Source organism: Chionomys nivalis, chromosome 2, assembly GCF_950005125.1.
Source record: "Chionomys nivalis chromosome 2, mChiNiv1.1, whole genome shotgun sequence".
In the NCBI taxonomy this organism is placed as follows: Eukaryota; Metazoa; Chordata; class Mammalia; order Rodentia; family Cricetidae; genus Chionomys; species Chionomys nivalis.
In genome coordinates this window covers 10,343,888-10,371,806 of record NC_080087.1, presented here as the reverse complement: position 1 = coordinate 10,371,806, position 27,919 = coordinate 10,343,888, and the positions used below count along the sequence as shown (strand labels likewise).

Genomic DNA, 27,919 nt, shown 5'->3' with positions numbered 1-27,919 from the left:
AGTACATGTTAGCAATCACACTAATATGTGAACCACAGTGTGTATAGACCTAGTTCCTGCCCTCTGACTTTCCTTTTTCCCGTAGCCAAATAAGGTTTGTGGTGATGGGATTCTCATAACTCAACAAAGTGGCCAAGAACTACTGCTTTTTACCACCTTGCAGCTGTGTGTGGCAGCCTCTGGATCACAGTAAACTAATGGCACAATTCAGTGCAGCAGGCAAACTGTAGCTGGTACCTGTGTTTAGATGGAGCACAAGCGCGTGTGTGTGTGTTGACTAGCTCTCAGCTGTAGCTGGCTGCCCGTGTTTAGATGGAGCACAGCGTGTGTGTGTTGACTAGCTCTCAGCTGTAGCTGGCTGCCCGTGTTTAGATGGAGCACAAGCATGTGTGTTGTGTGTGTGTGTGTGTGTGTTGACTAGCTCTCAGCTGTAGTTGGCTGCCCGTGTTTAGATGGAGCACAGCGTGTGTGTGTTGACTAGTCTCAGCTGTAGCTGGTTACCTGTGTTTAGATGGACAGTCTCACTGCAGCAGGACCACACTTGTTAATGTGTGTTGACTGAATCTCTGACAGACATCATGTGACCTTTAAGCTTTCCAGCACGTGGGCATTCGTCGCCCTGACCACGTGTGCTGAAGCCGGGCTCTCTCCTGTCTTTGCAGCGGCCGTGGCACGAGTACGAACACAACTTTCAGATTATGTACAAAGTGGGAATGGGACACAAGCCGCCGATCCCTGAAAGGTTAAGCCCTGAAGGAAAGGACTTCCTCTCGCACTGCCTGGAAAGTGACCCAAAGATGAGGTGGACAGCCAGCCAGCTCCTCGACCACGCCTTCGTCAAGGTTTGGCCAGTTCCTGACATTGCCCTCTTCAGGGTTAAACACTTAAGCCCGGGTTTGCACCTGGCCCAAGAAATTTGAGAAGTTAAATATAAAATACTTATATCTAAAACAGACAAGAACTAAATGCCTTACAATGAACAGGAACTAAATCTCTTTATCAGATTTGTTTTCCACTAGTAAATGTTCACTTCTACACGGTAGAACAATGAAGCACACTTGAGCAGACACTTGAATGGGATTTTAGAGACAGGCATCGTTCTTGCCCTCGAGAATGTGTGGTCAGCTTGGACCTGTCACTGTGTTAAGGGCCATGATGAAGGTATATGGGAGGACCTAGAACTTCACACCCGGCGCCTCTGAGAGGGTGTGGCTAGGCAGGAAGGGCAGAAGACAAGGTGTCAGGTGTGGAGAGGCTAATGGGGGTGGAGCCATTGAGGGGCTTTGCGTGAGTGAGGTAGGAGGGAGCACAAGATGTTGGGGGTGGTCAAAGATAAGGCTGGATGGGCGGTGGTGGCTCACGCCTTTAATCCCAGCACTTGGGAGGCAGAGGCAGGCGGATCTCTGTGAGTTCGAGACCAGCCTGGTCTACAAGAGCTAGTTCCAGGACAGGCTCCAAAAACCACAGAGAAACCCTGTCTTGAAAAACAAAAAAAAATAAAAATAAAAATAAAAATAAAAAAAAAAAGATAAGGCTGGAAAAGAGGCAGGAGCCGCACAGGGGTCACAGGGGTCTCAGTTAATGTGAACCCCTTGTGACTGATGACCTTCAGACAGAGCACTTCCAGGAAGAGGAAGCTGCTCTGCAGGCCTAGAATGGCTCGCACAGTGTGACTCAGCTACGTGGAGGAGTTGGAATGGCTCTGGCAGAGCAGCAGGTTAGAGGTGAAAATGAGTTATCTAGGTGGCCCCATCTCCTGGCTTGTTGAGTCATGAAGGTTACATCTCCCAGAGGAGAGCCAAAGGGCAGCAGGTAGAGGGGCAGTCTCGGCATTGACGGTCTCTTTGGTAAGGTCGATTCAAGTGTTCGAAACACTTCTCAGGACTTTAGGTGTGTGATTGCTTGAGGCTGGCAGTCCAGAGATCGCCACGGTGTAGTGGACTGCAGTAGAGATGGGCACATGTTTTGCTGGGAAAGTGTCAGGTGTGTGGTGACGGCGGTGAGAACGTGCTGCTAAGCAGCATAGCCAGACCCTGCCCAGGAGGCCCTGTGGAAGGCCAGAGGACAGAGCAGGGCTCCTTCACGGGGACTGGCTGTGATGGAGGAAACAGTGTTTCCCAGCTGTCCAGCAGATGAGTCCAGTGCCCTGGGTCATACATTTGAAGACGCTGTCCTGAGAGCAGACACACCACATGTCTGCTCCTGAGGCTTCCCGCACGTCGGGGGCTGGTGCCAAGGAGACTGCTAGGTCTTGCAGTGGGTGAGAGGCCTCCATAGGCACGTGGGAACTCCCGAGAACATTCTGGCACCAGCAGGGGCTCAGCTTTCTCTTGCTTCCTCACAGGTTTGCACAGATGAAGAGTGACGCCCAGCAGTCCGTGGCCTAGTAGTGTGTGGCCAGAATCCCCGATCACTACTGTATGTAATATTTACATGAGACTGCCGAGCGCAGTGCAGCCTTTTTAACCTGCGAGACCGAAGACTGCACGGGTGACAAGCACACTGCTGCTGCTCCCGTGGTCTGCCGTAGCACAGGGCCCTCCTGAGCGACAGTGTCGACGAGGTTAAGGAAGCCGCATGCTAAGTGCCATTACTACTGTACACGGACCATCGCCTGTCTCCGCCGTTCCTTGCGTGACTGAGAACCGTGACATCAGTGTCGTGTTTTTGAGCTTCTGGGGTTCAAAAGAAAATGTAGTGTTGTCAGGTGTCCAGGACCTTGTTTTACTCCCGTTTGTTGAGTGCTCTGACTGTGAAACCTCTCTGTTGGCGAGCTGCGAGTTTGTTATGCAGAGGCTCCTTAGTGAGACTGCAGAAAAGGTTCTTTTTCAATAAATGGTTTATTTTAGGAAAGCTAAGTCAGCGTCTGTTACTGGCTCACAGTGAAAGAGCGAGCAGGACAGAGGATGGGGGTCTGTCACTTGCCTTTACCTGCTGTCTCTCAGTAGAAAGAGCACAGGGAGCAAGCTTGTCCAGTGGGACACCGAGCCAGGTATGGATCGTTCTGAGTGGGGCTCAGTACACAGGCAGATGGAAGCATATCACGGACACGCCTGATCTAGTCTGCTTGCTCACAGGCGAAGGGTGTGACTCAGATGAAGGAACACTAATGCTGAAGGTGGCTCCTAGAACAGTCCATAGTGGAGGCTTGGGCCATGTCCCATATGTGTAGAACCTGGGGCAGGGGGAGAGTGCATGATCTCTTCATAGGCAAATGTCTTTTCAGAGCCTAACCTGAAGTAGGCTGGACAAGTAGCTGGAGTCGGTTCTTTCCTTCCACCATATGGGTCCGGGGGGAGTTGTACACGGGTCCTAAGGCTTGGCGTCAAGCTCCTCTACCTGCTGAGCCATCTTGCTGGCCCCATTTCTCTCTCCCATTTGGGGAAATACCTGTTTAGATCTTTTGCCGATTTTAGAATTAGGTTATTTGTCAACTTTTGCAGAGCTTTAAGTGTTTAGCTTTTTTTTTTTTTAACATGCTCTTGAGTAAACCTTCTGTACCTAATCTGCTGTGTGAAGATGTCTTTTCCCGTCTGTGGTTTTCTGTGGTTTATCTTGTCTTTTAGTTTCTTCATAGCGTCTGTGAGAATCAAGTTTGTTCTAGAAGCCCGTTCACTGTCTTGCTCTTTATTGCCCGCCAGTGCCCACCGCCTGACTTACCTCTCATTTTAGCTTTCAGATTAGGCATGAATTAGGCCCCCTCTCTTTCAGTTGTTTTTGGGGGTCCAGGTTTGTGTCTGCTACAGAGACCTCTTTCCCGTGGATCTCCTCACAGTGCTGTGAATGGAAACACATTTCAGTTCATAGTCAGCGGCTTATGGCACATGGACACAGATACGGTGGACTTTGTGTTTACTTCATCTCAGAGTTGTAGACTCCATCCGTATAGAGACGTGTGGCCCAGGAGCAAGGGCAGTTCCTCTTCCTGGGGTGAAATCTGCTTTGCAGTTGAACGTGTCCCTTTTCTACCTTCCTGCATCATTTATGGTATTTTTGAGAGGACTTTCCCTCTGTATTCCCAGATGGCTGTGCTCTGTAGCTCTTGTTTCTAGGGATCCCTTGACTCCCTATCAGGGGGGTGTGGCCTTCCTAGAGTGAATCAGACATCGCCTTTTCTCCATTTACTCCGAGATGTGTGGGTTGTGTTTTCTTGATCTTTTGTTGTGTCTTAGTTAGGACTTGCTCACAAAGCTGGCCGGGCTGGACCTGTCCGTGGAGGGCTGTTTTCAGTTTCTCTGAGCTGACATTAGAATCTCACTGTCTCACCAAGTTGTTGGATTTCTCAGCAGACAGCCGGTCAGTCACTAACTGCCATTACACTCGGTGTCTGCTCAGCCGCTGTCCCTCGTACTCCTGTGTACCCATCTGCCCTGTCCTCGGACTCCTGTGTACACATCTGTCTGCTGTCCTCGGACTCCTGTGTACCCATCTGTCTGCTGTCCTCGGACTCCTGTGTACCCATATGCCCTGCTGTCCTCGTACTCCTGTGTACACATCTGTCTGCTGTCCTCGTACTCCTGTGTACCCATCTGTCTGCTGTCCTCGGACTCCTGTGTACCCATATGCCCTGCTGTCCTCGTACTCCTGTGTACACATCTGTCTGCTGTCCCTTATACTCCTGTGTACACATCTGTCTGCTGTCCTCGTACTCCTGTGTACACATCTGTCTGCTGTCCTCGTACTCCTGTGTACACATCTGTCTGCTGTCCCTTATACTCCTGTGTACACATCTGTCCTCTGCTGTCCCTTGGACTCCTGTGTACCCATCTGTGCTCTTTGTCTTGATAAAGGTTGTCCATCTTTTCAGTCTCTTCTGGCTTCACTGGTGTTTTCTCTTATTTTTCTGATTTCTGTTTTTCCTGTAGTGATCTTCATTGTTTCTTTCCTTCTGTGTGCTTTAGGTTTAATTTGCTTACTTTTCAAAATACTGGTAAAAGCAGCCTGCTAGGCTGCTTTGGTTAGCAACTTACACCAGGCCCATGCCTACAAGTGACTTCCAAGTAAGAAGAGTCAGCCGCTCACACGGGCACCAAGGCTGTTAAAGTGGCAGCTTCCATGTGCTGGCACTGATGGGTGGCAGGAGCTGCAGAGATCCAGAGGGCCTGGTGCAGGTTCATGGGTTACATGGGCTTGGTGGTGGCTACAGCTCCAGTGTGGCATGGGCCACACTGTAAAGTAGCAGTGTGAATGGTGAGAGTGCACATGCAGGGTACATGCACATGTGATGTGTGAATGGTGACTGTGTGGACAGTTAGGGTGTGCGCACACTTGATAGTGCCAATGGTAACTGTGGGCATGCAGGGTGTGTGCACACATACTAGTGTGAATGGTGACTGTGGACATACATGGTGCATGCACACGTGCCACAGCAATTGTGTGTTGATCAGAGTACTTGTGAGATCTAGTTCTTTCCTTCCAACACATGAAGCTTGAGGACTGAACTCGTGTCTCTTGGCTGCAGGCACCGTTGCCTGCTGAGATGTCTTGGCAGCCCCATTTTCTCAAAATAAAGCGTTACATAAATATTTAATCCCATCCATTGAAGCGGGGCCTCTGGATGCTTCATTTATCTTATTTTTGCTCCGATGGCAATGGCACATCGCAGCCTTGCTTTTTATACTAAAATCCCAGGCACACATTCTCGGTACCCTTGCACTCTCTGCTACTCTGCCGAAGTCAGAGGTCCTGGTTTGGTAATATGCTCGACAAGTGTTCTTGGTCGTCTCAGTGGCAGGCACCACCGCTTCACATACCGAGACATCCGTTGTTTGGCCTCCCGGAATGCTGTGACACAGTGATCTCTGAGGCCTTCTCACCCCCTCTCCCTGCACCTGTTTCCTTCCGAATCATCCCTTTGCGGGTCCCGGTCACCTCTGAGCTGGAGCAACCCATTGCCCACCCAGAATACCCGTTCCAACGTGAACACCTCACCCTGGTCCTCCCTATTTGGGGTCTTTTCTCCTTGGTAGGTCAAGCAATTGAGAAGCTTGCTTTAAGCACCAGTCACGCCTGTGTGTGCTGGAGACCGCACCAGCCTGGGAGTTTGGGTGTCCATCCTCCCTGAGCCCTTGGCCTGTTTCCAGCAGCGTGCTTGGCAGGCTGTGGCTTTTTAATATTCACTTTGAGAGCCCAAGTCGCTGGACTGTGCCCTCAGCTTTTCCTCATCTCCTTCAAGGTCTCAGGTGAATGCCCCCTTAAGCACCACTCGGGACTGCCAGATGTCCCAGGTGGTTGGCTCCTTAGTAGGTACCCATGCACAAGATGAAAAGGAGTGTAGTGCCATTTTTGTAAATGACCCTGCCCCTGTTTGAGGGCTTCCCAACTCCTGTGACTGTTTTTTTGATATTTTCATACCATTTGGTTTCAAAACAAGCATAAGTCCTTCAAGACTAGTGGATGGCATGTCAGCAAGACTGGGAAACCAAAGCTGTCCCCATTGACCCCTCTCCACGACTCAAGCAAGCCCTCGGCTGGTTGCCCAGCACCTTTGTCTTCATCCTTGCTTGGAGGGGCTTCCATGCCCACATCTCTTACAGGTAGCATCCCTGGATTGGCTTACTGTGACTGATTAATGCTGCTTGCCAACGCGACAGGATCGCCTAGGAGACGAGCCTCTGGCTGGCTGGGCAGGTAATCTAGGCTAGAACAACCGAGGTGGGCAGACCTACCTCAACCATGGGCTTCCCCACTCCGTGGGCTGGGGTCCTGACCCGTACAAGACAGTGAGCAGAGAGCCTGCATTCTCTTTGAGTTGGACCAGATTCCTCGTGCCCCATGACCTCCCCATCGGGACAGACTGTGCCCTTGAACTCTGACCCAGAACAAACCCTTGCTTACATGGATGTTGTTCAGTATTCTATTATACTGACAGGTCATTTGGGGGTGTTGATCTCAGTAATATCTTGTATAAATCTTGACTCAAGCCCCTAGCAGTCTCCTGTCAGGAGCACAGTTCTCTGGAGTACCCAAACTGAGGGCAGAGGAGAGCCTGGAACATTTCATGTAAACACATGCCACAGACAACCCAGATAAAACACTTTTTTTTCTTATTTGGAGGCATAATTTAGTCGTCTTATCTAAAGCACTGTTGACTCCGTAGCTGGCAATGAGGGTTAAAGACGCAGCACCACGGGGTGGCAGGGACACCTTCCACCTTCCCTTTCACCCCAGCCCCGCCCTTCCCTGCAGCCTCAGAGACCCATTGTCCCAGGGTCACAAATGAACACGCCATTCTCCTCTCTCACACATGTACACACATATACACACATATACACACATATACACACACACACGTGCGCGTGAGCGCAACTGAAAAGATAACCAAATCCAAAAATTCACACGGGAAAGGGTTTAAGAACTGTAGACAGAGTCTGCATCAAAGGACATCTTCGTTTTCCCCTCCAGCGCTGAGAAAAACTCAGTGACTAGAGGGGCTCTGGCTTCTGCTCCTCCCAGCAAGGCTCCCCAGCTCCATCACTGAACCCTACTAAGAAGGCTAGGCAGGGGCCAACAGTTCCCAAGGTTCCCTTTGGAGGCGACGTTCCCAGGTCAGTCTGTTTGTTTCTGTTTGTTGTCGATATTGCCGTAGGCAGAGCCCTTGTCGATTTCTGTCACGCCAATCATCCATCGAACTCCCATGGAGGCTGCAGAGACAGGGAAAAGAAGTTAAGCACCTGAACACACTCCAGGGGCACTTAGCCAGTGGGAGCCATGAGAAGGCTGTTGCCCTGAAAATGGAAATGAATCTGGGTACCATCTGACCCCAGCTTCTGGGCATTCCTCTGCATGTTGAAATGACATTAAAAGGGCAATGATAGGACTTCTGGGGGAGGAGGGCATCCTTGAACCGTGGAGGTAGACGGAACTGGGCAAGCAACATGCATCTGTTCACAGACTTCTCTGGTTTCCATACCACTTTCCAAGGCAAAAAGGTGGTGGTTTGGGGATTGTGGTGGAAGCCGCTTTGTAAGGATACATGAAGGCCTTGCATACCCACAAACTCTACCATTGTTTGTGCTGAAGCTGTGGCTATCCAGGTGCTGGACCCATCGAGGAACTCACTCAGAAACTGCCACGGAAGATAAGCAGTGACCTCTGCGGCGAGAGGCTTGGTGCCAGGCCGTGTCCTAACCACTGAGCCAGCAGGTACAGCCCCAGATGATGGTGTGTGTCAGAAACTGTCTGTGAAGGCTGCTACCCAAGCCCGTGTAGTGAACAGGGAAGCTGCCTGTGCAGGTGGACAGCTGTCTGCTCGGGACACCTCAAGTCCCTGAGATACAAGCCCTATCCCAATTCTGGCCCTTGAGTGGAGTGCCTCCTCAGTAGGAGGGCCAGTGATAACCTGTAGGAAGCAGAAGAGACGTGGACTCTGCTCCACAGGCCTCAGGAAGGGGGAGAAATGCAGGACGTGAGGGCGGTGCAAACTGGACTACGGTGTCAATAAGGACACAGCGATCAGTTCTGGGACAATCTCCAAATGACCACAGCACCCCAGGCTGCGTGCTCAAGCCACTGGGCACTGCTTTCCCTGTCCATCTTTAAGGGGTGCAGCTCTCCTGCTGGCCGGCATGGCCTCTGCTAGCCTTCCTGGTATCAAGCCCTGGCTAGCCTCCTTCCCAACACCCTGGTGCACACAGACATGTCAGGGTGCTCACTACTAAGTGAGAAGAGTGTTCAGAATATGCAGCCCGTGGTGTACCTTTATGCTTGAGGCTGCAGTGGTCCTCGGGAGATGGCTGTCAGCACCAGGCTCCAAGTGGGAGTCCACCCTGAGACCACGATATTTTATGTTTTACAGAAATAGCCAGCCTGTTTGCTCGGGACACACACACACCAGTCTCCTGGCCTTGGTCCGGTGCCACTGTTCCTCAGTAGTGGAAAAGTGGAAGCTGCTCATGCTTGCATAAGCCTCGGGAGCAGGCCTGGCCTTTAGGTGGCAGGGGAGTGTTGCACACGGGGCAGTGACAGAGGGAGCGGAGCGTGCACACAAGCTCAGTGTGGGGAACTGCTGTGGTCGGACAGTGCTGGGTAAGCGAGCCATTGTGAAGAACAAAGAAGGAACTTGCCGCACTCCCTCACTCCAGCCCAGTCGCCAGTTACAGGAGTCCCAGAGGGAGGGCCCCACATCTACTTCCAAGGCAAAGAGCTTGCAACTAGATCCCTCAAGCCCCATGCCATGCTGTCCTTCAGAGAAGGGAGGGAGGAGTCTCAGGGGATGAGGGATTCCAGGTCCAGGATCATCTAGACTCAGGGGCTGCTCCACAGCCTGCAAGGAACCCACACATCTGGCATCCACCAAGCACACTGGCTTCACTTGGAGCCTCTGGCTTGTACTCACCCATACAAAAGATGAGAACCAAGCTAGCCAGCGTCACTGAAGAACCGCTGCTGACCATGCTCACGAGGAACTGGAAGAGAGGATAGAGCAGCAGCGACGCCCAGAACAACCAGTTGACCAGAGCCCAAGGCCGGCGTGGGGGGACCCAGGGGGTCTCTGGGAAGACCCCTGTCCTGTAGTATTCCTCCTGAAAGGCATCCTGGGGACAGAAAATGTGCCTCAGACACCATGCTGGGCTCCAGGTGGTGCCTACTGGGTCTCTGGTAAAACCTTACAGAAAGTGCTCTGTGGGCAGCTACTAGGGAGTTTCATTGCTGCCCAGTGTCACATCTAGTGGCTGTCTGCCACTCTCCTTCCTGCGTGGGAGGGAGGTTGGGGCTGGCCAGCCTCAGTAGGCACCGAGGAGACACAGCAGGACCGTGGTGTTAGGTTGAGAAGGCAAATGACCGGCCTCTTGAGCTCTGCCCACACCAACCTAGGACACGCGCTCACTCTGGCCTTGAGCTTGGGTTGAGCTGGGGGTCCACAAGGGACAAGGTACTCTTCACTGCAGGAGCCAGCACTTTCTTGGCACAACCTCTATTAGATCAAGTTAGGGCAATGATAATTAGGTTCTCCTTGCCCTATTATATTTTTGGAAGAGAGAAGCCTGTGAAAGCCAAGGCCCTGCTCGGGAGCTGGACCAGGGACCCTTCGGGGATGCATTGTTATTTGAGTCACACTTTGAAGTGACACAGGGCCACCAAATAGTTTGCTCAAGCACAGTCAAGACCACATCTGTCACTAAAGTGAACCCTCCCTTAGGGACATGTGCCTGGGCAGCAGGCCAGGCTGCCGGACCACTGTGATATACATTATATTGGTAAACTTTCACATGCGGTTGAAGCTTGTTAGAAAGGGAACACTGAGACCAAGGAGGCTCTCTCTCGCTCTCTCCCTCCCCCTTGTCTCACTGAGCTCGTTCATTTTAAGTGTCTTCTATAACTCTGTGACAGCGAGAATGGAAAAGAGAAAGCAATTAAGAGAATTAAAAACACTGAGCCCTTGAGAAGAGTTGGAAGAAGGACCATTTCCAGTAGAAGCTACAATCGTTTACCCTGTGGTGTAAATGCCTGGACGGGAAGAGGAAGCCAGAGCTCCTCCGTGGACAGAGCTCAGCTGAGAATCCAGGTGATGCCGCCCAGATGCGCCAAGTCCCCAGCGAGGATGTCTGCTGTCCGTCCCCCTACCTCTGCTATCTGTTCCCTTCCTTTGCTCGCTGCACATTAATAAAAACTCCCTTGTGAGTTCAGCGACTGTCGCTTCTTCTCTGGACAACACAGAGCAGCCATGACCTCCTGTTGGCCCACTCCACCCACACCAGGGTTTCACTTCCTGTGGGGCCACCTGATGATGCATTCTGCTACGCTCTTACTGCTGGACACGTGGATAGCTAGGGGCTCCAATAACTGGCTCCCAGTGCCCACCCACTAAAGTGTCATCTTCCACCCTAAACCCCACAGCTGGGCACACCCACCTTCTCCTGGTAGAGTTTGTGTAGCCAGGCTGAGCACTTGTCCTCGTCCTCTGGGATGTCTTCCATCGGGATCCTCCTGTGAAAGCAGAGAAGAGTTAGCATGGAGAGAGCCATGCTGAGCACCCGTTCCAGAGGCAAGCGGCCCAGGGGTGGGGTGGGGGGTGTGAATGTAACTGCCCTCCCCCCGTAAGTTCACAGGGTGGCACTATTAGGAGGTGTGGCCTTGTTGGAAGAAATGTGTCCCTGTGAGACTGGGCACTGAGGTCTCTTGCTCTCAAGCTATACCCAGTCTCAGTTCACTTCCTGTTGCCTGTGGATCAAGATGTAGGACTCTCAGCTCCTTCTCCAGCACCATGGCTGCCTGCGCACTGCCATGATCCGCCATTAATGGACTAAACCTCTGAAACGGTAAGTTAGCCGCTCTAGTTAAATGCTTTCCTTTATAAATTGCCGTGATCATGGTGTTCCTTCATAGCAATAGGAACCCTAAGATAGATGGAAATCCCAAAATGCAGTCATGGCCAAACAGAACCAAGCAAGGGTCAAATCGATGACACAGAGATGGTTGTCAGGAATGGGGACCTGGCCTTATCCAGCTTCCACCTCCCCAAACATGATACTTGCTTCCCCCAAAGAGGACAGTGCTGCCTTGTTTTCCACGTGACACCATCTGATAGGTAGAGAATCCTGTCTACGGAGCAGCACCCCCATACTGCTTTCTTCAGCCAAGGACCAACAGGAATGGCAATGGCGAACTCTCACCGAGTGGCTCCTTTGGTCTCTACTGAGGTCACCCACACTTGAGGCAGATCCTGGAAGCTCAGGTACTCGGGCACCCCTGTCATGTGAGAAGGGAGGGCACCTGGGCAGAATAGGGATCCCTAAGTTACTTTGCACCTGAGTGGCTGCTCTCAGGCCGGAGCTGGCAAGGGTGGGAGAGATATCTGTTAGCAAAGAGCCCGCCTGCACACGGAGAAGTAGCATCTGCGTTTCCTGCTCCCTGAGTTCTCAGGATACTGGCTCTGGAAATTTCAAGGGTGTCTGATTTGGTCCGCAGAAAAGAGTATTTGTCATGATTTTCCATGGGACATTTCACACTCCAGTGTGCCCAGAAATACCTCAGAGAGGAGTTTAAAGATTAGCCCAGGACATCGTAGGGGTTCGGAGGAGATCTGGGGTTGCCTTGTCTGTAGTCAGCCACCACTGCTAGGCTGGCCACCAGAGGCTTCAGTGTTCTCCGTGGGTAAATTCGTCCTGTTGCCAAAATCCCTCCAAGCTACACAGAAAACGTCCCTTGACCTTTTTGGTCCCTGCATGTGTTTCCATGAAATCCACGCGTCTTGCTCTTTGCAATCTCTGGTTGCAAGGAAGATGAGGAAGTGTCTCAGGAAAGGCTAGCCACGCCTTGCAGAGCATGTCCTGGCTCGGGTCGTGGGAGCGTACGTAGTTTTACTCTTTTTAATAATGTCCCAGACGGCAGTGCTCTAAGTGTGTGAACCCTATATGGACTGAGGTGAGTCCCCGTCGTCCTAAGTGGGCTACTACATGTGACAGGGATGTTGGATAACGTCATGGTCTTCCGCGACCATGAACGCTTGCTGGCGTTGGTGGGTGAACCTGAAAGGATCACAGGTGGCTGTGTACTCGACTCCAATCCCCCATATACTCCAAAGAACTGCAGTGACTGAGAAAATCCCCCTATGGCGTACGAACAGTCTTGCACCCTACCAGGGTCCAACAAAGCAGAACTCTCACCAAATGTCAAAGGGACTCCAGAGAGGAAGAACCCAGTGTATCTCGAGTGGGGGGGAGTTGCCGGGGTTCTTCTTGGGTGACAGTGGTGTCTCTTGTCTGCCATACACTGAGCAGTATGGCAGCCCGTGCCAGCATTGTTAGAAAAGGACACTGATGGTGCTTCTTCATATTGTGGGAAAGCTGGCAGCATTTCCGGGGAGCTAACATAGGCTGTCCGTCCACTAAAGCATCTGTGCGCTGAAGCACCTTGAGTGACATGGCAGAGGGCTTAGCCACTGGGCCTTCATCACATTGTGCTGTGACCTGGCATCAGAAGGATCTTTAACCAAAAAGCTCGATGCCATTTGTCTACTTCCGTGTGGACGTTCAGGGGCTCTTGGATGGCCTTCAAAGATGACCAACAGCATCAGAAACCAGTGCCACCTGACCAGATTCAGACTGCATGTTAGTAAGTCCCTGGTTTATTGAACAAACCACCCTGTGGCTTCCTGTCTGCTACTGCTTCCCTTCATGGTTCCACTAATCTTGGTGACATTATGGAGAAGTTACATGCATTGTGTAAGAAAAAAAAAAAGTAAAACAAAAGGGGTTTGTCTTTCCAAAGAGCAGATGCCTCTGCCCAGGAAATGTGTCATAAAGAATGACTGACAGTGAGCATTGGTTTTCCCTCTGTCCACCCTGAGCTCTGAGCACAGTGAGGGTGAGCAGATAGTAAGGAACTGGGAGGGAAGGCTACTACTCCCCAGGAAGTAAGGTGTGCCTCTTGAGTTCAAATGTAAATAAAGACTGGAAAGAAGTTGACTGGGAAGGCAGCTTCCAGAGAGATGCTAACAGGTTCTCCTAGAAGGCTGCAGGTAGTGATTTGGTGCTTAGAAACAAGCTCCCCCTTTCCTACGGAGGATGCAGGGCCGACTTACCTAACATAGCAGTCCGCATGATATTTCTTTCCATTTAAGACTCCCAGCAGTGTTGGGTTTTCATTGTTTCTGAAATTGAGTGTACAGTCATATACAGCTGGGACTATAAGACAAGACAAACACAAGGCAGTATATAGCAGGTGAGGCCGGTTCTGCTTGGTAGTCACACACAGTGGAAGACATAAGCACTCCGTAACCCATCTACCAATGACTCATGGGATAAGATCTCTCTTCCTTGGCTTTTCCTAGATTGTTTACTTGCCCTATATTGGACACGTGTCATCTTTTGTAACCAGAAAGCCAACTATAAGTTAGTCATCCAACAGTAACTCCTGTGGTCCCGTGGGCTTGAAAGTGGTGATTCCCATCAGATCTAGATTGGCAATGACAGTAATGAGTGACTTTCTAGTCGGCAGAGCTGTCCTGGCTAGCACCTGTGGCTGTTTGGACAAACGTGGGCAGAAGATGGGTTAAACTCATCCGAGGCTGTGTCTGTTGCACAACTACAGCCATTCTGATTTTTTTAATGGAAAATTTATAAAAGATTTACTTAACTATATGGATGCGTTTGTGTGGGTCTGCGTGCCCATGAGGCCAGGAGAAGATGTCAGATCCCCTGTTGCTGGATTTACAGGCAGTTGTGAGCCACCAGAGGAGGGTGATGGGACAGGAACCCCAGTCCTCTGCGAGCGCAGTAAGTGCTCCACGGAGCCATCTCTCCGGCCATGGTGTAAACTTTTCTATGAACATTTTCAGCCCCCAAATGAAGCAGCCACAAAGCCAGGACAAGGCATCTACATCCTGCACGCTAAGCTACCCTGCCAGCATTCTAGTCAAGCTTGCTGTGGGAGCCCTGGGACCTGGCCCAGGCTCAAGAAATGCTTACTGATCAAAGAATGGGCTAGCTCATGACAAAAACAAGTGAATAGATTGTGAAAAACCATGGCAGGAACGGACGGCCTCTTCCCAGTGTGCAAGGCAGCAGAGAAAGGAGAAACTAGAGGAGGTCCAGAGCGTGGCTGGGTGTGGCGCCCACAAACACTTCTTCCCAGCGATAGGCAGTTTGCTTAGCTACATCCCTCAATCTTCCAAACCTCAGTGTTCGGGAGAGTGGACTCGTGTTGCCATCATCACATAGTGGCTGAGGTGACAGATGTCGGTCACAATGGCAGACCCAGCACACTATACGCGTGATGATAGATCATGGCCCTGAGCCGAGAGCTTTACATAAATGCAGTTACTATTAGTGCAAGTAGTGGGGGATCATAGGGTCCCTAACTGGTACCTGGACCACTCAGAAGTATGAAGAATAAGGATTCAAAGGTGATAAAATCACCATCCATTTTTTCCCTGATGTCTGACCCTGCTACAGTTCTATAGGTCCCCAGCCTTTGCTGATGGGAGAGGGTCCCCCTCGTAGGCATACCCAGAGGATGTGCCCTGAAAGAGCTAACAACTCTCTGTCATAAGTGAGCACTAGACCAAAAGACTTTTAACCTGTTCATGTCCTTGGTGCCCTGGCTAATCCGTGATGTGGGGCTAAGGAGGTCTCCCTCACAAGAAGAGGTACATAGGGCCTGAAACCACAGGGCCAGCTTTGTCCAATTCTGACTGCAGGACAAAACCTGGCACATGAAGTTCTAGAAAGGCCTACCCAACCCTATGATGCCTTCCCACTTAAAGCTGTGTCATGTCCTACCCAGCCCAAGTATGACGTCAAGCCTCTCTTGGGAGCCCAATGTGAGAGAAAGGTGTTATGTAGAAGAACAAGAAAATACATTTTACACTGAAGCAGAGGGTTTAAAAAGAAATGGGGGAAGCTGGGTGGTGGTAGTACATGCCTTTAATCCTCTCACTTGGGATTAAAGGCAGAGACAGGTGGACCTCTGAGTTTAAGGCCAGCCTGGTCTACAGAATAAGTTCCATAGGTTCTAAACCTACAGAGAAACAGAGAAACTCTGCCCCCACAAAAATATAAAAAGGAGAGAGAGAGAGAGAGAGAAGTCATAGCAGGACATCAGGGGCAAGTTACCACAGCTTTCTTCTGTTTTTATCTACAGTGGCTTGAGGCTCCAGACCCACAAGTCAGCTGCCATAGTATACAGGTCAGGTTATCTGCAGGTGGTTGATAGCAATAGACAAGCAAGAGATGCTTCAAAGACCCTGCAGCTGCTCCACCATCAGGCCATCACGTCTGCATGCTCCATGCAGTGACGCCATTGACCAGCAGAGGGCGGTAGTCACTGAGATGCAAAAACATGAGGGGCCCAGGCAGCCTTGCACCTGCCCCTCGTCCCAAGTGCCAGCCAGCCTTGAAGACCCCTGTTTGGCCGGCATCCTTACCTACATCTCGCAAGCACTTCACGGTGATAGCAAAGCCCTTGGTGCGTGGCAGCAGGTGGTGCTTGAGACTGGGCAGCCCCTTGGCTTGGGCCACCTGCATGCTGATCTGGTGTTTCTTCTCTGTGAACCTTGTGCCCTCACAGTGAATCAGGAACTGGAAAGCAAAGGATGCAGTCACACAACTCCAACACCAACCAGAGACCACAGTCAACCCATAGAGGTAAAGAGTCTCGCCTGAAGCCAGGTCAGTTCTAGAGCCCTCGCGTTACATAGAGCCCTAAAATCAAACACAATTTCAGGTCCCACTCAGTTCTATGCTCATTCCTGTTCCTGAAGTGCCCCCTAAGCGTGGCAGCCATAGGAGCCAGACGACACACTGTGCCTGCGTACCAGATAGTTTTCTGGGTAGTCCCGGAGGTGCAGCAGGCTCTTGGCGACCGTCTGCCGATCCTGCTCCCACTTGCGCGTGCAGAAGATCATTTCTACGAAGTACCACATCCAGCCAATGATTGGGACGTAAGCCAGCTCTTTCTTGGCCAAGACTTTGGAGTTCTGAAATAGAGGTAGAGCACTTCAGGGTGTCTGTGAGGGAGACAGAAGTTCTTCACGGCTGTTGGAGATCTTAGGGGTAAGAAGGAACCAGTTATACCAAAGCCTTGGCGCTCAGAACTCTTCTGGCTGCACTGACCCGAGGTCAAGAGCATACTCACCGCTTGGGGGTGGTCTGTGAAAGTACCAGCTCTCAGCTAAGGGGATAGAGGCTTGAGGATGCTCTCGTGGACCAGAGCCCTCCTACCTAGGTTATTGGTATTTGGCATGCTCACCAAGCCCACCCTGAAGCTCTACCTGGGCAAATCTGTATGACGCCATCAAAGATAGCCATCAACAAAGCCATTGAGTTCTGCAGACAAGGCCAGCAAGGTCCACGTGACAGATGGGCGATTGGAGGTCAGCAGGGTTAGAGGGGCCCCATAGCTGCTGGCATGAGGAGCAGGGTAGGCTGGAAGGCAACCTGGATCACAGGTCTGCCTGCGTCTCCCCACCGTTTGTGTGTGTGTGTGTGTACAATCACATTCATATGTATGAATGCAGGCACGTGTGCCATGGTGCATGTGTGTCATGGTACACATGTGGAGGCCAGAGGCCAGCGGACATCAACCCTCATCTTGTTTGAAGCAGAGACTCCTTGTTATTGCTGCATATTCCAGGACAGCTGGCCAACACTAGTCTCAGGATGCGCTTGACCTCACCACTCACCTCCTTGTATTTCCATCACTGTCTGATATCACCACAAGTCACTTTCCTGTCCCCATAGTAAAAACATTCATTGACTAGTGTATTAGTATAGCTGAGTCTGCGAACCAAGGGCCACTCTGCTCTCCTGCCCACTGGTGCCAACACAGTCTTATTGTCACCAGAGCTAGCATTCACCTGAATGCAGCAACCACACAGCTGCTACCATGGGGCTGAATGGACGTCACAGAGACAATGCAGTCCACAGAGCTGGCTGGCTAATTACAAGTCAACTTAGTCAACCCTTAATTTACAGCCACTAATATTCACGCTGTCTAAAATTCTTGTGTTACACTAAGTAGGAGGTGGATAGATCAGAGAGAGGAAGAGAGAGAAAGCAGGGGACATGCTAACATCTTTCATAAGTCAACTCATTTATGACCAGAAACTGTTCTGAAAGGAAGACAAAAACACGTCTAGGGAAACCTGACATTTATACAGGGTGACCACAACCACCAGGTGCTGCAGTGTCTAACTTGGCCAGCTTTTATGTCACAGTTCATCCTACAGTTGAAAATCTCCGGAAATTATCTGGCGATGGGGGTTGGATGTGAGAGTGAAGGGTGTTCCTGGGTCATGAGGAATGAGAATTTCATTACCATGGGTGTCCCACCCAGCCAGGGAGGACATCACCCATCTCTCAGAGAAAACAGTCACTCTATGAGCCAGAAGCAGCATTTCCAAGGCACAACGTGTAGTCAAATGACCATAGAAAGATCTGCTTTAAATAACACAGGAACTTGGGGCATCTTAATCCTCAGATTTGGTGGCTTTTAACCCATTTCAGTACAAGACTTCAAACGAGACCCCTTCTAGGTCCAAGACAGTGCTGGGTCTGCAGGTTAGGATCTGTGACCAGCACTGTTCCCTGTCCCTGAACCCCAAACTCCCAGGGTCTGGCAGAAACTCATTCAGGAGCAAGGTCGCTCCGCAGGATGGTTCCTGGTCAAGGCTGTGTTTGCATTAATACCTTACTAACTTCCAGACACAGAACCATTCCTGAAGGTTTAATCAGTTAGTCCTTCGGGTCTAGCCAAGGTTTGACATTTCTACTAAATATAGCAAGATCAGAGCTGCAAGGTGATGATGGCTCAGTAGGAAGAAGGACGAGCAAGCCAACCAACAGCGCAACCTTGGTGCCCACTGGTGACATGATAATTTATCTCCTGGAATTGTTAACCTCAAACTGAGCAGTCCATGTGAACACTATCTAGCAAGGACCTCCATGTGGCCAGTGCTGGGGACACAAAGGTGGATGGGACTGTCTGTGACCTCAAGGTAGGCAGAGTTTAGAGGCAAAACGTGGTAGAACAGTGAGGACTGACTTAGTCACTTTCTTTGTGCATGGGTTGAGGGACTGCCCTTCTGTGACAGCAATGTGTACAGGGAAAGCCCGGGGTGGCGAAGGGGATGAGGACAGTCCTCACAGTGATGAGCAGGACGTGCAGTGGGTACCAAAAGTGAGAGACTCTAGCATGCAGTACATCTTCCTTACCGTGCTGGCCCTGCTCTGGCTTTCCAAGGTCTCTCGCACAGGAAAAGGCTGTGCAGAGTTTCCTACCAGAGAGTCCCAAGAGTCTCCAAACAAAATGAACCCTGTTCCGCGATCAGTCACAGCCATGGGGGAATTACACAGGCCACACGCGAAACAAAAGCACTCTCGAAGAATTCATCTCTCTTGGCTGGAAAATAACCATGGATCGTTTATCAAAATCAAGCCCAGTGTGAGAGGTCCTTCAGCTCTCAACCCAGCCGCTTCCCTCCCCTCGGCAAGCCTCAGACTTTTCTAGATTTGACCGATGTGCAAAGTGTAGTGGGGAGAGGAGGGGCTTTGGGTGGTCAACGAGTGTGCTGTGTGACCAGCAAGGGTATTTTTCACCAGGGCTCTTCTCTGAGGAGCTGTGGCAGCCAGAACAACAACAACAAAAAGATAAAAGGAGCTTCCTGTGCAAGGTTCTCACCACCCCCACCCCTAGACACCCTATTCCCACGGCCCCCACCCCCTTACTATTCTGAAAGGCTTGCCTTAGTCCAGAGCATCTGGGAGGATAAGCAGAAGGCAGTACATGGAGTGGGGTGGGGGTGGGGTACGAAACAGAGGCAGACACACAGGACTCCTGACAGTCAGGAGATAATGGGACGCCTGGCTCTGACAGGTGTGGGGTGGGATGGCCGATTGAAAGAGTCACAGTGGCAGGTGTGCAGGGCCCCGGGCGGGAACAGAGGGATGGGTGGGGGTAATTAGTGGGGAGCAAAGCTGTTCTGAGCAGATGTCACTGGCTGGCACTGTTTGCAGAAGAGGGAGGTGGCTGTGGCTGACCCTGATATCAGACAGCCTAGTCTCTGCCGGGTTAGCTTCTGGCCAGCATGGGCTAACTTAACTGGCTTGCCAGTGGAGAAGGGGCCCTGCAGGCCTAGCTTAGGGCTGGCTTGGGAGTATATTCAAGGAGTCGGCTGTGCTTCTCTGAGCTGCCTGGGACTTTTCTCTACCCATGATTCACTTGGTCACCTTGTAGATGTCATTTACTTGGATTTCTTATCTGTATAATACCAGGTTCTCTGCCTCCCCCTCCCCCTGCCTCCTGGCTTAGTACGTGAACGAACGGTCAGGGCCTAAAGTAGCACATCTGTCCACTCAGCCTGCCAAAATCTGCAGTTAGGGTGCCAATTAATCTCGACCGAGATGTAAGAAATTGATTATTAGGACCCATTTTCAATACCAGGTGCTCTCGGAGCCCTTCAGAGAGCCAAAGACAAGCAGGAGATGCTAGGCCCCCTCCCCAGCTGGCGCGCAATCTCAGAGCTCTGAGAGCTGGGCAGTCGCAGGCCGTCTGCTCCATGGCCGAGCCGCTGTCAGGAGGGGATGGTCTCCAGCCCTAGGGTGGTAGTCAGCGGAGAGTGAGAATCCTGAACCCATAGAGCAGGGAATGGGAGGGGCTGTGCCAGGAGAGCAGTGATTGCCCCTCTCAGGAGCACAAGCCTGTAGGAAAAAGAGGCTGGTTTTGGAGCTCACTATACGCCATCCCTCCACTGGGCTCAAACAGCATCACCAACATGCAGACTCAGGTCACCCCATGTTGACTTGAGCACAGGAGTTGGAGGTTGGGCTGGGGTGGGGGCTGATAGACGCACTTAGCCCTCCTCTAGTGGGGAAACCTCAGATATCACGCTCAGGCTGCCATGGTCCCTGGACACCGCTCACTCAGTGGGTATGCCAATTATTTCTCTTTTCAAGCACCCACTCTCCTGGATTCTCTCGTGGGCCCTCTGACCTTGACCTCTTGTCTCTTCCTGGAGTCATACCAGGTCTTTCCAGGCTTCCCTTTAATACCACCTCCCTCAGAAAGTCCCCAGGAGGCTCCTCAACAGTCAAATCTAGTCCACTTACGATAGTTTTGTTTAACCCCCATAGGAGGGCTAAGGAGCTCCTGCCATTCTCCCCGGCACACGGAGGGTTATACTTGTTCAAGCCAGAAAGGTCCCATACTGAGAGGGGATCTGAGGGTTGCACCCCTAACTAGAAGATATTCGCAATTGATCCCTACTGAAAAGGAAAATCAGTTTTCAGAAATGGAGTGTCACAGAGTCCATCAACCACACTCCAGGGCAGGCCCCATGCCCAGGAGCAGAAGCCAACACAACATGAACTTCCTGCTGGTTTTGGTGATCAGCTTTTTGTTTCATTTTGTTGTTGCTTATTTTTTTCGTCTTGCTAGTTCTTTGTTTTGATTTTTGGGGTGTGTGTGTATGAGACCGGGACAGAACATAAAGAAAATACATTGTATAAAAAAATTTTCAGCCCTTCAATGGAAGAATGGATGAAGTATGGAATATATACATATTAGAGTACTACTCAGCAGTAAAAAACAATGACTTCCTGAATTTTGCAGGCAAATGGACGGAAATAGAAAACACTATCCTGAGTGAGGTGAGCCAGACCCAAAAAGAGGAACATGGGATGTACTCACTCATATTTGGTTTCTAGCCATGAATAGGGGATGTTGAGCCTATTATGCGTGGTCCTAGAGAAGCTAATTAAGAAGGTGAACCCAAAGAAAAACATTTAGGCGATGAAAGGAGACAGAGACAAAGACCCACATTGGAGCACCGGACTGAAATCTCAAGGTCCAAATCAAGAGCAGGAGACAGAGCACGAGCAAGGAACTCAGGACTGCGAGAGGTGCACCCACACACTGAGACAATGGGGATGTTCTATCAGGAACTCACCAAGGCCAGCTGGCCTGGGTCTGAAAAAGCATGGGATAAAACTGGACTTGCTGAACATAATGGACAATGAGGACTACTGAGAACTCAAGAACAATGGCAATGGGTTTTTGATCCTACTGCTCGTATTGGCTTGGTGGGAGCCTAGGCAGTTTGGATGCTCACCTTACTAGACCTGGATGGAGGTGGGTGGTCCTTGGACTTCCTACAGGGCAGGGAACCCAGATTACTCTTAGGGATGATGAGGGAGGGGGAGGGAAATGGGAGGTGGTGGCGGGGAGAAGGCAGAAATCTTTAATAAATAAACAATAAAAAAATTTCAATAAAAATTAAAGAAAAAGAAACCACAAGCTGGGAAGTGGGGCCTCATGCCTTTAATTTCAGCGCTGTGGAGGCAGAGGCAGGCTGTAAACAGAGACTGCTTGTTCATTCCCAGTCACCTAGACCCAAATAATCACACAGAAACTATATTAATTACAACACTGCTTGGCCTACTAGCTCAGGCTTCTTATTAACTAACTCTTAAAGTCCATTTCTATTAATCTGTGTATTACTATAAAGCTGTGGCCTACTGGTAAGGTTCCAGCGTGTCCCTCTCCTTTGGCAGCTGCATGGCATCTCTTTGACTCCACCTACTCTCTCTGTTCAGATTTCCCCGCCTGTGTTTACTCAGTGAAGCCATTGGTCGAAACAACTTTATTCATTATCCAATAAAAGCAACTCATATGCAGAAGGACATCTCACAGGAGCAGGCAAGAGCTATGTGAGTTCAAGGCCAACCTGGTCTACAGAGGAGTTCTAGCACAGTCTTGGAAAGGAGGGAGGGAAGAGGGAGGGGAAAAAAGTAATTCTTCTCTTTTGTTCTCTGCACATAGAAACACAACAAATTCTAACCTGTTTTTAGGCCATGCTGCCTTGCAATACCTGACTGATATTTGCCAGGAGGAGGAAATGAGAGAGGGTCTAAACAAAACATCAGGGTGTGGAAGGCAGTCTCTGAGATACTCCCACCTAGAGTGTTCCTGGGTGTGGGCTGGGAAATCCCTCACAAACAGAATCTGATACAAGGTTCCATCACACACAGCAGTGACTTCTGCCCTGGGTTCTTGCTCCTGCTCTCTTTGGCACTGCACATCCTCGGAGAAGGGACTGCCCTGTCCAGGGAAACCCTTCAACAGGCCCATGTGTCAGAGACTGAGGCAGGAACAACAAGCCTATGACTAAGCTTGGAAGCTAGCCAGTACCTGCCAAACTTGTGGAGGAGACCATCGCTTCAGCAGTCACATGACCACAGTCTTTCTAGCTCTCTTTTGGGAGCCCAGCTGGTTGGTGTCTGCAGGTCCGACAAAGCAAGGAGTCAACAGTCTGCATGTCTGTGCTTTAACTTGCTCACTCCGGGGACCACACACTGCCACAGATGACTAAGACACATAGCTTCATTAAGGAGCCAAAGCAAAATCTCCCAGATGGCCTGAGAGTTAGCCAGCATGCCGCAGTCTGGGTGGCAGATGAGTTCTGGGAACAGCAGCGGGTCGCACATCATTAATAGAGTTTTAAGTCTGGCACTGTGCACAGACTGCAGTCTTGACCTTGACACATTCCTGCTTCACCGAGGCAGGAAGACAAGCAAATAGGACCAGAAGATTTAGTTCACTGAGCGAGTGGAGACACTCCCACGCTAATCCCAGGTCACACTTGGCCCCAAGAGGAAAAGGTCAGTCTGTGTCTGAGAGACCTCAACTTGACCCTTTGGAAACCTGATCCCACCCAGCAATGATGGCCCAGCCTTAAGGGGAACCTGAGCCTCCAGGACAGGGTACCCGGGTGGGGGCTCAGTGTTTTCACAAGGTCAAACCTGTTTCTAAAGAAAATCCTATCATTTATCCTTCATAGTCAATATTAAGAATTTCTTAAATTATATTTACTTTAAACTCATTTCCTTTTGGGCTATTTCAGATGATGATTAAAAAATACAAGTCAGGGTGGCTGGAGAGATGGCTCAGAGGAATAGAGCACTGGCTGCTCTTCCAGAGGTCCTGAGTTCAATTCCCAGCAACCACATGGTGGCTCACAACCATCTGTAATAAGATCTGGTGTCTTCTTCTGTACTGCAGGATACATGAAGGAAGAAACCTATATACATAATAAAAATCTTTAAAAAAAAATACAAGTCAGGATTAAATCTCTGACTATCTGTCTATCTATCTACCTATCTATCTACCTATCATCTATCTATCATCTATCTATCTACCTATCATCTATCTATTCATCTATCTATCTATCTATCTATCTATCTATCTATCTATCTATCTATCTATCATCTCCCTCCATCACTCTATCCCTCAGTCCTTCCTCTTAAACAATTTCCTCAGACCCAGAAGGTTCTCAAAACCATGTTATACAAGGAGAGGAAAGATGGAGAAGGTGTCGCTGTTAAAGGTCATTGAAGACAAAGGAGTCTGGAAGGGCAATCAATTTAATCAAACACTTCCCTTGTCCTTTCAAAGCAGGAGGAATTGATTATGGGTCGCTCTGGGAAGAGGGCAGGCACTTTGTTTAGCCTCTCTGTGACTACAGTGCCTCTGAGGAACGGCAAAGTTGCCTCTGCAACGACAGGACACAGTCCCGCAGCAACCACCTGGGAAAGAAGCCGCTTTCCCATCTTCCTCTCACTCTTTTTTTTCTCCTCCTCTCTCCCCTTTTCCTCTTCCTTCTTCCTCTTCCTCCTTTTCTCCCAAAGCCTTGCAATCCGTGCAGTGATGGCTCTGCCTGCTTCTCTGGTGACTGGAGAAAAATGTCAAGTGATTAGCCTCATCTGCCTCAGTTCTTTAGGGGTCACTAGAGCTGGGAAGGTACAGCAGGGTGAACCTGGCTCCCAGGCTGCAGGATGCTGTAGATACTGCTCTGGTTCAAGGTCTGAGACCTGCTTGCAGAACCTCTTGGTGGGCTCTCCCCAACTCCTAAGCTCCAGGCGCCCCCACTGGTGGGAATTTTCATATCCATTACATCCAAACCTGGCTGTTCAGGTTTAAAGATAATAAAAATGAAAAAAAAATCTCTGAATCTAATATTCATTTAACAAATCAGTATAGAACTGAAATCCTTGGCTGGTAGAAGGCGGTCTGCTTCAGGGCACCTGTGTCTCACCCAGTGCTCAAAGGTAGAAAGTCTTCCCAGGGCTCAAAGCACTTGGGGAAAACCCTAGATTGCTGGGATGCCGTCTCTGCTCCTTGAAGGCCTGGCCCTAGGGCACCAGCCATTCCCAGCTCCTTCTCTGGAGGGGAGGCCCTTCTCCAGCCCTGGGTGTCCTCTCTAGTTCTGGTTCCATGCTCTTCTTATGGGTCACCTGATTGGCTTGGGGACACCCCTCTGGCCCCAAGTCCCTTTCTGTGTTAGTTTTTCAGGTTCATTCCCTTTCTCTTAATGTATGCCTGTCTCTCCCTGGCTGTGAACTCTTGGCCACGCCTGTTCCTGGATTTGGGGCCATGTGCAAGCTTCTCAGAACTTTAGTGTCCTGTTCCTGTGGCGCCTTCCCAGACCTCATAAAGGTACCAAGGACTCCTGCTTCTCATAAGGACTGCTGTATGTATCCATGAAGCTGGTCTTACCAGCAGTCAGCCTATGGTTTCAAGTTCCCAAAGCTTTGAATCAGACTTGCAAACTACTGCTGATTTGGGAGTACGGAGCAGTGAGTGTCTTCGTCAACAATCACTGTGAAGAGATACCATGACCACGGCAGCTCTTATAAAGGAAGGCATTTCAATAGGGCTATGTGGTATAATGTCCCATTGACCTGGCGCCAGAGGGATGGCAAGCAACCTCCACTAGCCATGAAACCCCGCTGGGTTATACCTGACCTGGCTCCGGAGTTTTCACAAGGCCCCTAGTCCACTCTTTTATGTTACAGATACCTTTTCTCGTCCTCTATGAATCTTGTCTGAGAGTTCCCTTCCCATGGATACAAAGCCTATGCAAAACTCAGCTTAGAGGAAACCCAGAAAACCATAGTACCTCCTGAATCAGGTATTTCCACCTGGCATTGTATTTTTGGAAACCTCATTCAGTGTGTTTTGAGATATGGAAATCTACGAGCTAAAGTAAATACAGGAAAAAATAAAGATGCCAAGGGGCAAAGGGAAAGGTTTCCGTACACCGAGACTGAACCCCCTGCAGCCACAGAGACTAGGTTCATTCTCAGGTGTCTCTGTGTCTTCATTTCACGGACCCGCGGGAACTCACACACCAGAGCCAAGTTACACATGACAGGACTGGCTTCCATTCAGAGATTAGGTCATGATCATCATGGCAGGAAGCATGGCGGCACACAAGCAGACGGCTGGATGGGCAGCTGACAGTGTTATATCCAGATCAGCATAAAGTATGGCAGGCACTGGGCCTGGCTTGAGTGCTTGAAACCCCAGTGCCCACCCCCAGTGACCACTTCCTCCAGTAGGGCCAACCAGTCCCAACACCTCTCCCTGGCGACCAAGCATTCAAATCTACGAGCCTGTGGAGGCATTCTTATTCAAACCACCACAGCGGATGAGAAATGGCATGAACGGTGGCATAAAGACATGGGGATCAGGGTCATATCGCTCCCCTGGGTGGAGCAGGAAGCTGACAGGGCCTCAGGGCCCCCTCACAGTGACTCTTGACTTATGGAAAATCCATCACATTCAGAACAGAAAGGCCAAAGCCACCTGGCACATTCAGGAGTTCTGTCTTCCAAGCACAAGATGACAGGGACATGGTAGCTTCCTACCTCACCCATGGTTTGACTCACCCAGGGCCAATCTGGTCTGGTGATGTTAAATGGAACATCCCAAAGCTACACAGAGAGTTTAAATACTCTATTACTGTTGATCATGACTATAATCACACTATTTAGTTATTATTTACCTTGTTATTCTTAATTAAAAGTTAGAACATGAAAAGCAACACACAGCACATATGTGACCTGATATTACCCACTGAGTCAGGTATCCTTGGGATACCTTGGAAATACATGCTCTGACATTACCCACAGACTCAGGCATCCTTGGGATGCCTTGGTGTGTCCCCGAAGGACCAAGGAGGAACCTCTATACTAGAATTTTCATTTTTGTTCTGAAAACATATTTGAACACAAATACAAATGTGCTTGTGTGTGTGCACCGCCCCCCCGCTTCCCACCAAAAAGTCACTGTTCCCCCACTCCCCAAAGAGTCATTGAAGAATAAACGGAAAAACAAAAGAGATGCTGTCAACAGAAGATTCCTCACCAGCATGGAGGAAGCAGACCTGCAAATTCTCTGGCCCTCCCATACTCCATGGTCACAGCTCAGTGCGCTACCAAAACCCAGTACGCCATGAGCAGGCCACCTGTCTATCTGTGGGCCACCATCACAAATGCAAGACTTCACCTCTGTGTTCTCAGGAAAACTGGGGCCTTTTCCACCCTGGGGCCAAGACACGTTAGTTTCCATTGCAGTACCTGAAGGCCGCTGGCGACTCTGAGTCATTGCTGTGCCACTGGCTCAAGCGTGACACCACGCGTGTGAAAGATGACAGCAGCCAACCAAGAGACCCAGTCATTAAAGCAAGGAGACTGCCAGCAGGAAGTCGAACTAATTCGAGGGAAACGGAACTTAGGAACCATTCCAAATTCTGCTACGGAAACGTTGCCACTTAAGAGACTCAACGTTCTTAAGCCTGGAGCGATTCAAAATCGGGCGAATTCTGCCTGTGAGCTAAGCAATTAAGAATAGGAATTGGGCCAAACTAGACAAGTTCCTGACCAAATCCAATTACAGCTGGGTGGCCCTAGCAGACTACAGAAACTCTCTCTAATTGAGGTGTGTTTTGGAACGGTGGTCGACATCCACTCATAAATGCTTCGATAAGGATTAAACAGTAAATAAACAGGAAAACTTCTTTGGTGTGTGGTACAGTTGGGTACCTCCTGCAACTGCTCATGAGATGTTAATCATGATTCTAAGTAAGAAGGACAAGCATCATGATGGTTCATAGAGTCAAGGTGGCTGGTTCTAGACTCACCAATGAGGCATACTTCCAGGCACGCCTGTGAGTCATTGCCTAGATTAGATTAACTGAGGTGGAATGAGCCACCGTTACTGTGGGTAGTAACAGGCCATGGCCCAGGGCCCTGGGATAAATTAGAGGGTAAAAAAACTAAGCTAAATCTCTCTGCTTCTTGACTGCACAGGAAATGTGACTGGCCAGCTACCTTGAGTTCTTGCTGCTAGCCTTCCCTGCCAGTATAGACCCTTAAACTGGCCAAAATCAGCCTTTACCTACCTCAGTTGCTCTTGTCTGATATTTTCTCACAGCAAGGAGAAAAATAACCAAAACAGGCAGCTTTTGAGAGCATTTCATACTATAAAAACCAATAATCACAATAAAACAGAAAATAAAAATACCTTGCCAAAAGCTGGCCATACCTCTAATCCCAACTCTCTGGGAGGCTGAGGATACATTTTAGAAAAGCCAGGGCTCCATAGCAAGATCCTATCTCACCTCTGCCCCCTAAATAAA

General features: G+C 50.1%; 2 protein-coding genes across 3 annotated transcripts in view; one reads left to right on the top strand and one right to left on the bottom strand.

Moving 5' to 3' along the window:
• The window catches only part of Map3k4 (mitogen-activated protein kinase kinase kinase 4), a 98,172-nt gene extending 92,651 nt beyond the window's left edge, over positions 1-5,521 (top strand). For both annotated transcript variants that reach the window (XM_057755531.1, XM_057755525.1), the window contains 2 exons: positions 663-842; positions 2,345-5,521. In XM_057755531.1, coding sequence (XP_057611514.1) covers positions 663-842; positions 2,345-2,365 — 201 coding nt within the window. In that variant the 3' untranslated portion in view covers positions 2,366-5,521. The remainder of the gene's footprint in view (positions 1-662; positions 843-2,344) is intronic.
• Positions 5,522-7,024: 1,503 nt separating this feature from the next.
• Agpat4 (1-acylglycerol-3-phosphate O-acyltransferase 4) overlaps positions 7,025-27,919 on the bottom strand; it is a 98,751-nt gene continuing 77,856 nt past the window's right edge. Inside the window, exons 4-9 of the mRNA XM_057762904.1 lie at positions 16,259-16,420; positions 15,869-16,022; positions 13,526-13,628; positions 10,854-10,929; positions 9,338-9,536; positions 7,025-7,643 (exon numbers count right to left, since the gene is read on the bottom strand). Coding sequence (XP_057618887.1) covers positions 7,549-7,643; positions 9,338-9,536; positions 10,854-10,929; positions 13,526-13,628; positions 15,869-16,022; positions 16,259-16,420 — 789 coding nt within the window. The 3' untranslated portion in view covers positions 7,025-7,548. The remainder of the gene's footprint in view (positions 7,644-9,337; positions 9,537-10,853; positions 10,930-13,525; positions 13,629-15,868; positions 16,023-16,258; positions 16,421-27,919) is intronic.